At 30.1% G+C, this 13,995-nt stretch overlaps 2 protein-coding genes across 3 annotated transcripts in view; one reads left to right on the top strand and one right to left on the bottom strand.

Moving 5' to 3' along the window:
• The window catches only part of LOC100881743 (uncharacterized), a 62,748-nt gene extending 51,561 nt beyond the window's left edge, over window positions 1-11,187 (bottom strand). The window contains exons 1-3 of one of the 2 annotated variants that reach the window (XM_076536083.1): window positions 10,892-11,187; window positions 9,806-10,083; window positions 3,789-4,011 (exon numbers count right to left, since the gene is read on the bottom strand). In XM_076536083.1, the coding sequence (XP_076392198.1) occupies window positions 3,789-4,011; window positions 9,806-10,070 (488 nt within the window). In that variant the 5' untranslated portion in view covers window positions 10,071-10,083; window positions 10,892-11,187. Of the gene's footprint in view, window positions 1-3,775; window positions 4,012-9,805; window positions 10,084-10,891 lie in introns of those variants that run through there. The other variant, XM_076536084.1, reaches the window with a different exon arrangement.
• Window positions 345-13,995, top strand: part of LOC100883712 (neural cell adhesion molecule 2) — a 250,926-nt gene continuing 237,275 nt past the window's right edge. Inside the window, exon 1 of the mRNA XM_076536086.1 lies at window positions 345-432. The gene's annotated coding sequence lies outside the window, so the exon portion shown is untranslated. The remainder of the gene's footprint in view (window positions 433-13,995) is intronic.

The following is a 13,995-nucleotide window of genomic DNA, read 5'->3' on the forward strand; positions in this document are numbered from 1 at the left end:
ATGTTTTAAATTGAAGAGCAAATTTAAGGAAACTTCTGATGAAGAAATAATCGCGTATTATTTAATTATTTGAAAATAATTATCTCTAACATACTAACCTGTTTTGCAACATGTTATGCAATGGAAAGGATGTGCTACAATGTAATAATCTCTAATTAACAATTGTTATTATATCTTTGTCAATTTAATTTTGCCGTTGGTACACGAAAGATAGATGGGTGGTAAACAAATTGTGCAGTATACAATACGCCAAATTTACAAAATGTTACTTTTTCTCTATTCTCCCCTGCTATTTCACGTGTCTGTAGTAATCATATCAAAATTTAATTCACTGTCATACTATTTATTTTTCAGATGCGTCAGTTACCACTAGTGTGAGATTCAACACATTTAAACTGTGGATACGTCACGAGTCAGATTCATTAAAGTATGGTATGGGATTAATGTTAGTTAAAATTAATATCATGATATTGTTTGTTGTTTTGTTACGTTATTTTAAATTTTAATAATATTGACTTCTATTTAGTGCAGAAGAAGAGAATTGGAATATCGTTTTCCTTTATTTATTTAAAACAGCCCTAAGCGTTCGATAATTGGAAAACTCCCACTATATTCAGGGTAACTCCAAAAACATGTATATTTCCTTGAAAACTTGCGAATATATTTCATTATGTAAACAACTAACGAAAAAGACTAATTAGCTAAATGAACTCATTACCTTTTATTAATTTATTTTAATGGATTATTTAAATATATCAATAAACACCTTGATTAAAGCTTAATCTACAGGGTGGCTCACCACATTTTGCCATCTAGATTTGCGTCATTATTATTACTCATAGCAAACAATGTTTTAGATGAAGTTGAATGGTTTTGAGAGGGGCATATGCTGGTAGTATATTTTTTTGCATTCAGAATCATCTCTCAATCATTGTACTACATAAGTATTTATTAGTACATTTATAACTATTTATAAGCATTAATAAATATAACGATATTAGTAATAATGGTACATGAGGTAGAGGAAAAAAAAATGCTACCCAACGGATGTCAGGGCCTCGTGGGAATATTTCGGGTAGGAATAGGTAACATATCTGCGTAGAAACGATTTTCCTTCAGGAGAAGGGGGCGCCAGAGTGTCCTGTCCGCGGAGAAACGAAACGCGGTATGTTTAGGAGTAACGTGTCCGCAAAGGAACGATTTCTCCGGCTAACCAATTTCGCTTTTTAAATTGTTCCCTTGAAGAAACAGGCTTGCTTGACTTTTTTGTGTTTATTTTTCGGTAGTATTTATACCAATTTCAGAAGCTATGTCAGTCTAATTGCAGGGCGCATATGACCGAACGTGGGGGTTTTATTACTCTAACTACCTGACACGCAGCGAACGTCGCTAACACGTTTTCCTTACAAACTAACAGCATTCTTTCGCTATCTACATTATTTACATGTACACATGGGATAGTGTACACATGGGGTGGTATGAAACACGTAATATAAATATGCGTTACTTATTCAAAAGAAAAAGTTAGAACACATACTCCTATCTATTATATCATTTGAGACTATTTACGATAGAACATAACTAAAAAAATTATTAAGTTTTTAGTAATGAAAACTTTCATCACATTAGGAAAAAAATGTGGATATAAATTAATAATAAATACAAAAAAACATGAATGTGAATTACCAATTGATAGAGTTACACGTATTAATGGTAAATAAGAATAGTTTATTAAATGAAAAGATGTTACTGAATAAAACATAACGGTAATGTAAAAAAATACGTAAATATACGTGGCAACGTGCTTCGCCGGTAGCCGTACAACACCCACAGAAATAAATAAAAGAATACATATTGCAATATTACTACCAACTTATTATAGCCTAGAGAGGTTCCAGTAGCAACACCAATAAATCAGAAAATGTAAAGATAAATTAAAATATTACTGAAACAATCAGAATACATTAAGTATAAAAGCTTTTAGCAAATATTTCTGTTGTAAAAGTTACAATACTTGTCTAGTACTTCTCTACCAATCTATTAATTCTTCTCATTTATTCATTTACTAATGCGGTTTATAAATTCAGTTAGCAAGTTTTTATACAAAAGCAACCATCAAGACGTGTTAGTGACTTCAAAAGACCTGAAAATTTAACTCGGAATTGTGAGTTTTTGTTCTTTTTTGTTACGCAGTAACAGTGAAATTTAATCTATGTTACGTCTCTTATACAGTGAATACGACGATACGGTGAATTATCACTTCACAATGAAGTATTCTAAAGAAAAAAAGATAGACATTTTATCAGTTTATTTTGGATCTGGGAAAAGCGCTACACATGCAGAAAGGTTATACACTACGGAATGTTAGTACGTCATTAATTTTCCGATTCAGAAAGTGTGCTGGTGCAAATGGTCGCTACATTGAACCTTTTCTGTAAATACACATTAAAATTAAAATATCTCCAAAACTAATGATTTTTTTACATAAATAGATTAATACTTTTTTGTAAAGAATATGAAGGAGTATCAGCTGATGCAATAAAAAATATATGATTCCATTTAAAAAAACATTAATGACCTGCATATGCCTGTTTCAAAACCATTCAACTTTATCTAAAACATTGCTTGCTATGAGTAATAATAATGACGCAAATCTAGATGACAAAATGTGGTGAGCCACCCTGTATTAGTGTAATTATCAATTAAAGTATGAGCGCATATTTTTTGGACACTCTGTAATTCACAAGTTATACGCACATCGCATATTGTTGAAGTCCGTAATACAGCATATTTCTCCCTAACATTTCTGGAATGCAATCCGGGTCACTGCATTTATGGAAATAGGAGACATCCCATTTGAAGAGACCAGGGGAAAATGATAGCTTAAATGTGAAATTTTCAATATTGGAACAACAAATTTTATAACAAATTTTAACTCTCTCCCACTGTGTATGTGTCAACAATCATTCTTTTGTTTATACGTATTCGGGGCTATCATTTTATGCAAGTAAAATTTGTTTTTATAGTCTGATATTTGCTCTATTGTTATTTTAATAAAAAAAAGCATTGACCGTGATCAATTTTCCCTACGATATACGATTCTTTTCTCGTGCAGTTTAATAATTTATGAGTGTGAACGTACTGACAGTTGTAAAATGTAGTAGTAACGTTATTATTTATTACATGTTATTGTAAAGTTATAGAAATTATAATATGTTACAGTTATAGAAATTGAAAAATGTAAAATATTCTGTTATGAGGAATTGATACTGTGGAAGAACGCAAGAAACAGAATAACATCACAATTTATTTTTCAAAAAAAAAAAGAAAATAATAATTAATTATAAAACATAAAGACTTAAAAAAAATAAAGTCGTCATTAAATCAAGCAACAACATAAACATCATAGTAGTTATTTTTCTACTGATACTTCCTTAATCATTGTATATGTCCCGGTTATCATTAAGGTTGGACTTTAATTATTCTTCCGTTAGAAACTTGTGACACTATCATTTCCCCCGAACCTAGAACATTTTTGCGTCCTATTTTTCAGAACTGGATCCGTTTTTCCTCTCATCATACTACAATTGGATAACTTTTCCTACACAGTAATATATGATGCTAAAATCTCGCTTTTAATTTAGAGTGAACAATGGTTTTACCCATGGTCTTGTCATTTATGAGTTTGTCAATCGTAAAAAGAAAATCGCGAGGAAAGGTGACTTAACACGAATTGGGAAACCGGTGTTAATTTACATTTAAGAGCCAATAAAACCTGTGATCAGTACTCTTTTTTTTCAAGAGCGAACCGCTCCCTCAAATATCTCATCTTCTCTCTAAGGCAAAGAACCGACGCACATGGATCGTCACAACAATCTCGTTCAGCAAGAGTTTCTTCCAGATCTCTGACTTTATCTTCGAGCGTCGCGTTAGTACTTTGTAACCTTTCGATTTCTTCCCGAGAATGTATTAGTAACGGATCAGGCTTCAGTATTTCATCCTCATTTACACCTGTAAACATTTAATATTTAGATATAAATATAATCTTTAGAAATTCAAACACATTTAATTTCTTATTTTATATTACAGAAATTAATAGTGATCCTTTTTGACGTACAGGCAGAATAATATGTAGAAGATCGTACTACATAATCCTTTATGAGAAAATAGGAAAAAAGTGTAAAAGATAATTTTTTTGATTTGTGATTTACTAGGGGAACTACTAACAAGGGAAGGCACGGAAGTGTCCCCTCGATTTTGATGAAACTTCGTACATATATATATATATATAAAACTTTTAACCCCTTCCCGTGCCATTTATTCAACAAATGCGTCAATCAAGACTAACTATTCAGGGCTGTAACATTAAAACGAACAAAGAAAATTAAAATGTTGTAACTATTTTATATTCAGGGATCCTTGATAATGTAACTTATAGATGGACCTAAATTTCAAGTTGAAGAGTATTCAAAATTTGAGTAAGGTTTGTCACATTTGAATTATATGTGCGTCACGAGTGAGATTTGTCGATGCACGGGAAGGGATTAATAACAAAGTTTCAAACCTTATTTTTGCAAAGGGAAACCTTGTTCAGAATCATGTCTTTTACCACCCCTTTCCGGGAGGTACACGAGTTGTGAGACACCCTGTGTTGTGCACCTCATGCATGCGTACGTCACACAAAATATTTGTAGGCAGATAATATTTAAAATGTTACGACATTAATAAAATTTTATCCCAAAAAAATGTTAAGGTGCCCAATATTATAAAAATTGAATTTTAATCAACTCCGTAGTCTAAATATTAAGAAGTAAAATTAAATATATTTCTTTGCAGAATTTTAAGAAAAATTACGTTGTGTTTGATTTTATCAGTGAAGAATCCGAAATTTAAAATACATAATATTTTCATTGTTAAAAGTATTAAATTTCTCTTACTATCATTTTATACTGCAATTCATTTTTGATAGATATTTGAGCTATTCCAGCGATTGATATTTTATTCACAAGCCTTTGAATTTTAATAACGGCTCGGATAAGCTTCGACATATTTATTATTGCATTTCCGCACTATTCTGGCATAATACTTTATTCATATATTCCTTCTCATAAGCTAATTCTTACAAAGGAACGTTACACTAATTTTTCCAATTGCATTTTTGAACATATCCACATATTACTGAATCACTTGAAAAATTCTGAACGGGCCGTCCTAATTGTAAAATTTAAAGTCATACAAAATTGTATTATTATGCATCTATATAGACATGATTTATAAATACATATTTGTATACAAAATGTATAAAGAAATTTCTTCAAAAACATATATTTTAATTTGCATACTTTATATCACAGATTTTTTTATATTGTAACAATATAAAAAATGACTTTTATATTGTAACACTATTTCTTACATACTTTATGCATTTTTAAAATCGGCACATGAGGCAATTGCAAAACAAGCGATAATTTTTGTCGTTATATTATTTATGAATGATAAAAAAAAATTATATTATTTATGAAAATGAAGCATTTCGTGTATCTTTGAAACTTACAAAGGAGGTTTCCAAAGCGTTCATAACCGATTTTAATAAAATTTACATAGCACATAGTTTTTGGAAAAATTTTTCCCATATTTTTTCAATGGCAAACATCCATATTTATGGAGTGAAAACAGCTCTTGATATTGGGGATGAAAAATCTATTTTTTTCAATATCTAAACATTTTTTTACAGTACTATAAAATATCGTATATGAATATCTTTTTAGTAATAAATTTGATGATACGAAGTGTAAAATATTTATTTATTTAAAGACTATAATAAAAATTAACTTTTTTTTATTTTTTTTTTTTATTGCTAAAACATGATACTGCTAATTCTGCTTATTTAAATTGTAAGCATGAAGCATGTTTTATTATACTTTTATTAACCGTTGCACGACGAAGCGTGGGTTCGTTTTGACACAACTAAACTTCAGTTAATCGATTTAATATTCGGACACTATGGTATTTGCGAAATTAAAGCTTCCTGTACTTACCCGCAATGTGATTATCAAATTTTCTGGTCCGTAATGAGTTAAAGCGCATATTCTAGTTTACAAATATGTAAAATAAAATACTTTATTTTTTATTGTTTTCCACATAATAAATCATAAACGAAATTAGATCTGTGGCGCCCTTGGCACCACATACGCCATTGCCTTTTTTGTTTTTTATATTCTTCCTGTTTTCTAAAATTCTGTTTCCTGTTTTCTTTTTTCTTTAGCTTTACGTTCTTTAATTGTTTTCGCTTTTTATAGGGTCTCGCCAGGGCCTGGTCAGTGTCAACGCTCAGGCCCTTGCGAACCTTTTCACTTTCTGTTTTATGATTCTCTTCCGCTGTACCTCTCCTTTTCCGAACTTTCAACGGTTTTTCTGGATTTTCCTACTTCCTATATTTTCTCTCTTTCTAACTGTTTCTTCCTTCTTTTGCTGATGAGTTTTTGAGGAGAGGTTTTGACCAGCGACATGGGCAGTCCGTCAGAGTCGTTGGTATATCTTACATCGTATTTACTGCTCGTACGCATTTAATAAACTCGTGTGGAACGCAACATAGTCTCGATTATTGTGTTAACCTTTATGCGATTCCCACAGATCCGATATTGGAGTCGAAAAAATATTCGGACACTTAATATTACATAAAGTTTTTTCTTATTTATAGTGTATGTAACAACAAAATTATAATTTTAATATTAATTTAATATTTTGTGGGACATCCCTTTTGTCTCATGACGTGTTGCAAACGTGTTGGTATGTTTGAAATTATTTTATTTAAATAATTTTGAGTAATGCGTTTCCACTCTTCCGTCAACTGTATTTTTTAATTCATCTTTTGTTTTTATAGGGGTGGTCTTGACATTACGATCCAATAAGTCCCATAGACTTTCAATTGAACTTAAATCCGGTGATTGTGGTGGAGGATGGAGCACTTTCGGACAAGCATATAATAAATATTCCTGAACTATTTTCGATTTCTGCATCGGATCGTTATCGTGGTAGAACTTAAAAATGTCGCGTATACCCGTATTCGTTGCACTTTTTAATAAATTATTTATTAATATGTCTAAATATTTGTTCTTGTCCGTAATATCTTCAATAAAAACCAGCCCTCCTACTCCAGCAGTAAAAATGCAGCCCCATACCATCAAGCTTCCACCATCGTGTTTCATCGTAGGTCTCGTCTCATCACTAATTTTCGTCTGTTACACCCAGTAACATGAAAATGACTTAACAACTATTGTTACATAGACCCTAAATAAGAAAAAATTTTATGTAATATTAAGTATCCGAATATTTTTTCGACACCAATATCGGGTCTAATTTCGTTTATGATTTATTATGTGGAAAACAATAAAAAATAAAGTATTTTATTTTACATATTTGGAACTAGAATATGCGCTATAACTCATTACGGACCAGAAAATTCGATAATCACATTGCGGGTAAGTACAGGAAGCTTTAATTTCGCAAATACCATAGTGTCCGAATATTAAATCGAGTGACTGTACAGCCTCGCAGTCATTTTACGCAACGAAAGTAACAATATTTATATTTAAACGCGTCTTCAAATAACCAATTCCAGATTACAGATTGCAAAAATTTATGATATCGAATATTACTTTTTTAACAAATATCATTGGTTGCGAAAAATATACAGATGAATAATTACAACATATTCCTTGATATTATACGATTCTATGATAAACTGTATTATATTGTATTAATATAATATGTTGTGTTATAATGTAACAATTATACAAAAACAACGTCATATTTTTCCTATGAAAGTAAAAAAATGTTAACTTTTATTATAATCTCTTAATAAACAAATATTTTGCAAAACAATTTACTCAGTCAAAGGGTATAACTGAATAAAAGGGTCAAAAGTGCCTTTAAACCAAATTAATCAATGAACGCAGCAGTTAATATATCGTTGAAAGGAATCAATTTTTGCCAAATAACGAGCCGCTACCACTAATTGAAGGGTGGTTACAAGGGGAAATGCAATTTTTATAGTTTATATCTTTTATTGTGTTATGCGGAATATTTTGAAAAAAAGTTGGGGATGTTCTGCTCCATTTCACACGTGTTTGTGAATTTCTCCAGAATTTTTAAACGCAAATGAATTTAAAAAAAATTTTTAAACTTCAAAAGTATTTTTTTTAAATAGATATTATCAAGTGACCACGTTTATATTTTTACAATAGACATGTCTTGTCATTATTATTAATCAGTAATTTTTTCAGATTGCTTGAAGCGATGGAAGACAATTGCAAAAATCAAAAACCAATATCTGGTTATACTATTATTTTAATTTTTCATGAAACCATGTTCATATTTTTATAATTTTAATAGTTTGTTAAAATTATTAATATACAATTGTTCAGCTTCTTTAAGGAAGTGTATCAAATATAAAAATATTAGGTTGGGGAATAAGTTCGTAGCGTTTTGACATTTTCTTTTTTTTGCAGCGACATTTTGCAATTTGCAAGGGGTTATAATATTCATTCCATAGAGCTCTTTCTGCTCTACAAAACTGTGTTAATCGTTTTTTTCAGTAGTTTCATTCGTTATTACTATTGAGGCTCAGAAATGGAATATCCAGGAGGTAAAAATTAGCACTTTCGACATCTGCTCTTCTTCGCTGTCCATCGCGGCCAAAAAGCTGCTGAAGCAGCCCGGGATATTTGCAATGTATACGGAGAAGGTGTCATAGGTGAGTCGACAGCACGGAAATGGTTTGCAAAATTTAAAAATGGCGATTTTAACGTCGAAAACCCGCCCCGCAGCGGAAGACCTTCTGAGTTCGACGAAAAGCGTCTCCGAGCACTTGCGAAGCAGGATGGTCCTCAAACTAGTCGTGAATTGGTCGAAAAAATGAACTGTGACCACAAAACTATTCTCAATCATCTCCATTCAATGGGATTTGTCGAAAAATTGGGAGCCTGGGTGCCTCACGAAGTGAACGCTACGAACTTCTTATCCAACCTTAGGTTGAATTTTGCAAACTATTTCCGTGCTGTCGACTCACCTATGACACCTTCTCCGTATACATTGCAAATATCCCGGTCTGTTTCAGCAACTTTTCACAACTTTTTGGCCGCGATGGAAAGCGAAGAAGGGCAGGTGTCGCAAATGCTGCTTCTTACCTTCTTGATATTCCATTTCTGAGCCTCAATAGTAATGACGAATGAATCTACTGACAAAAACGATTAACACAGATTTGTAGAGCAGAAAGAGCTCTATCGAATGAATATTATAACCTCTTGCAAATTGTAAAATGTCGCTGTAAAAAAAAGAAAATGTAAAAACGCTACGAACTTATTCCCCAACCTAATAATTCCAATATTTTTTAATTTTTCGTTCGAGACATGTGAGCATGTTTTGAAATTATTATTTAAAGCTAAATAACATTATATGTTGCATCTTTATTATCAAATATTTTTACATTCACGAGATGAACGAAATGATTTTTTATCGAATAAAAATTCTTTCTTGTTCTGCTTCGCTTTTCTCATAAAAATAATATTTTTTTCTCCTTATTTATAATATTATTCGCTCTACAAACGAGTATATACTTGCCATTGCTTAATTTTAAATAAAGGATTTTTAAAACAAAATTCCATAATTAACTGGTTAACACGGTGCCTAACAGGTTAATTATAAGTTTTTAAGAAAAACTGTTGCAGTAATGAAAGGGTTAATTAGTTTTCCGTGAATTGGAAGGCGAAGCGACAAGACAGTAAGATATATCATACATCGATACCGAATGACTGGAGGGCTTGTTTCAGAGACCTATTTTCACTCTCCAGCTGAAGCCGTTCCATTCGCCACTTCTTCATTTGACACTTCATTACGCGGAGTTTCCTTACAGCAAATGAAAGGTCGTATATCTCTGATTCCTTGGAATCGTCGCTGAAAGGATTGTAAATGCAGCAACAGCACGCTTCGTTCGGTGGATTAATCGATTCTTGCGATGACAATGTATTGCATCCGCATCGACAAAGTGACAATGCATCGTGTGGCTCCATTTCCTGCACAGTTCTGTAACAGTATTTGTTTTGTTTCGTAACATTTTCTATAAAAATGTTCTACAAAAATGTCCTGGAAAAATGTTTTATAGAAATGTTTCCTAAAAATATTCTATAAAAATGTTCTATAAAGATGTTTCGTAAAAATTGTCTGTAATATTTAGTTTTTATTAAAATTTTGTACTGATAAGTTATAATGATAAACGAAATAATCGTCGAGCAAGTAATAAGTCATTTTGAAATAAAAGTTTCTTTTATGCCATCAACCTTCTGCGTGTATACAAATATTTTAACGTTATCTGAAAACATATTACACATTTTCAGTGCAAATTGTGAAATAGTAATTTTGATTGCGTAGTTTGTAGTGTTTGAAGTATTTGTATTGTTTATTGTTTACTGATTTTTAAGAGGACAGATAGAAAAAATTAAAAAAATGAATTTAAAATACTTGTTTTATGTTTATTTGCAGCTCGTGAAGGGAAGTTTACGGTACTAACAAAAATTACGTGCACATATAACGTAAAAAGTGTAATATTTTTCAATTAAAAGGTACGATATGTCAGATAATATAAAAATATTGGATAAAGATGAAAATTGAATTAGGTATCGTAAAACTAAAATTTGGAAAAATTTTTATAAAAGATTAGTAATTGTACATACATGATATGCAGTAATTTTTTTACATGGATAATTATAAATATTCGAATAAAAAGTATGAATATTCCAGACAATATTAATAATTATCACTTTCATCAATTGGATATTGATTTTCTTAGTTATCTACCAGATTATAAGGTTATGCAAGTTTAATTATTTCATACTTAGTTTCTTCTGTTCACTTTACCGAATCACCGATGTAAGTAAATTATGGTAAACCGATTACAGTCAGTTCAGCGCACATAAGCGCAAAACTGTTTTCAGCTACCAATAAAATATGAAATATTTAGCCAAAATATATGAGGTTGGAATAATGCATTTCACTGCGGCAGTCATACTTTTAATGCCACGTTGTTGTGGTATTAATGAAGATCAATATACTGATTTAACGTCAGACTGGTCTGTTTATTTGGTAGCGTAATACCGCAATAAATTTATTCAAACTTCAGTGTTGCATATACTAACTAAATTTTGCTTAATCTATTAGGATATAATGCATTAAACGGAAGATTCTGAAGTAAACAAAGTTTGATATAATTTTATATTACAAAATTGCATTTATGGCATATTAATTTGAAGCTTAAAATTCAACGATTAGTACGTAAACACTACATCGATATATACATAAAACAGAATGGAAAAGGCAGATATAATTATAGTAAATAATATTGGATTCTGTAGTATATCAAATTTTGCATATTTTTATATTTCTTTGAAGTTTGTAGTTTGTGAAAATTATTTATTAATTTCTTCAATACAAACTAGGTAGATGATGAAAATTATGTTATCGATTATTGTGTAATATCTATATTATGTACCTACGTATTAGTATAATAAGAGAGCTGTTCCTTAATCAACTATTATATGTGTATTATACATATTGTTTCAAAGTTTGTATTAAAATCATTAATAAAATGTTTACGAAGCTACTTTTTACAAACATCGTGCACTAATTTATGATATTTCTATGAATATTAACAAATCACGTTCAATTTAGTTTGTTACGGAATGAGTCACTGGTTGTTGTAATAAGTTACTTTGTAAATTTGTACATTTTCAAATATATTAATTTTCAACTTTGCAAATTTCCGAATATCCAAATTCTTGTATTCTTAAAACTACAAATTCCAAACAATTCAGATTTCCAAATTTATAAACCACCAAATTTCTAAATTTACGAATATCGAACCATATAAACTTTCAAATTTCCAAATTTTTACATAACTAAAAACCATAAGTTCTCAAACTTAAAAACTGCAAAATTTCTCATTTCTGAATTTCCAGTTATTTAAATTTCCAAATTATCTACGTTATAAATTTCCAAGTATCCAAATTTTTATCTTTTTAAATGACCGAAGATTTATTGCGGTGGAATCGAAAAATTGAAGAATCGAAGAATCGAAAAATTGAAGAATTTAAGGCAGATCGATATAGTAACTATTTTCAATAGCTTCCTTTTGAAATATGCCATGTTCAAAACATAATATAGTCATTACATTTTAATACATTTTTAAATGTGAAATTTTTACAAAAAGGAGCAAACAAAATTTTATATGGAGTTTTACTTGCTTTAAACTGAATTATATTGTAGCTTTTTAATTCGTGTTTGTTATCAATTATTCAAATTTTTTTACGAATTTCTGCAAATTTTATAATAACTGCAAGATTAGCATAGCATGTACACTGCTCAAAAGAAATATGGCATAGAAAAATTTTAGGCAAAAATTGGCCAAATTTGAGTAAAGATAACTCTGTGAAAAATGATCATAAAATTATGCGCTTTTTTTTAAATTAAAGCTTAAATTTTTTTAAAATTTTTAAATTTTAAGACTCTGTAGTTCGATTTTAGATTTGATGCATTCCTACCACAATAACCCCGTAAATGCGAGGTCATGTTTACTATATTGAAAATTACAAAGTTTGACGAAATGCATGCACTTGCCACATTTTTTTTAGTGATACTGTTTACAGGAGCATAAAGTACAAACCTTTATCTTTAATTTCCAGTATGTGACAAACCGCTACCAATTTTTTTCGCAAAGTTACAGCACTTTAAAGAAACCCTTCGGAGCACTTTTCACTTATGTTTCCACTTTTCCAATAACTCACTTCTACTAGATATTTCTTTCATGAATTTTGGGCGCAAAAGAAATACAATTAACAACTTGTTAGAACAAGTATCTCTAGATAAAGATTCGAATAACAAGTACTACTTTAGCTTATTGAGCAACTGTAATTTATCAGGTACACGCCCAAATCGACAATTTATCATGTGATGGTAATCGAAAAAAATGAAAACTGTTATTTCAATACAGAGTCGAACTGGTCAGATAAGAAATTTAGTCAATTCAATAATAAGAGTCATTTGATTATTTAAAATTTCCCAAGCAGTCAAAATGATTACTTGTGGGCAATGTAGGTATAACACATATACAGGGTGTATAAAAAAGGTCGAGACCCTTGAATATATCGAAAAATATAAGATTTATCAAAAAATGTTTCACACAAAAGTTGTAGGGTTTAAAAAGTTCTATTTACTGGCAATATCATTTTGACCTTGAAGAGTCACTGGAAGGTCACGTGAAGGTCACTTCAATTTTTTTGAATGGAAAACCTTATATATTTTTGCATATTCTTGTAGCTTACCTCGAGAGCTTTCTAAAACACTATGATAAAGTATTTTTTGATTAAAAACTTTTTGAGTTATTAAGGTTTGAAATTTCCAATAATTTTGACAAATTACAAAATATCTTACAAAATATTCATTTTTCAATAATCTTACCCTAATACTTTTATGCACAGAATAATGAGATAAATTGACTAGGGCAAAGAAAATACACAATTGTTTAAAAAAAATTGTTTGAAAATTTATTTACTTATTTTTTTTTTAAACAATTGTGTATTTTCTTTACGCCATAAATGAAGGAGGGGGGAGGTAACTACAATTATTAATAAACGCATTTATGTGTTGTACAAAAAGTCACAAAATTCTAAGAAATTGTATCATTATATACATAATTATTTTTCTAATTGAAATTAAAAAGCAGTCAAAATAACTTCCTTGGGCAATCTAGTGTTAATGAATTTATTTCTTGCCAAGTATTTAAGTCTTTAATATTAATAATTAATTGTATAATACGTTCATTAGCACTTTAATATAAAAGTATGAATCAACGACGTCTACAAATAGCATCTAATATTGGTTAAAACTTAAACAATGAATAGAAAACTGTTCATTCGTTTTTCCATTTAAACGATGGGCTAATGA

This window comes from Megachile rotundata, chromosome 10 (assembly GCF_050947335.1).
Source record: "Megachile rotundata isolate GNS110a chromosome 10, iyMegRotu1, whole genome shotgun sequence".
Lineage (NCBI taxonomy): Eukaryota > Metazoa > Arthropoda > Insecta > Hymenoptera > Megachilidae > Megachile > Megachile rotundata.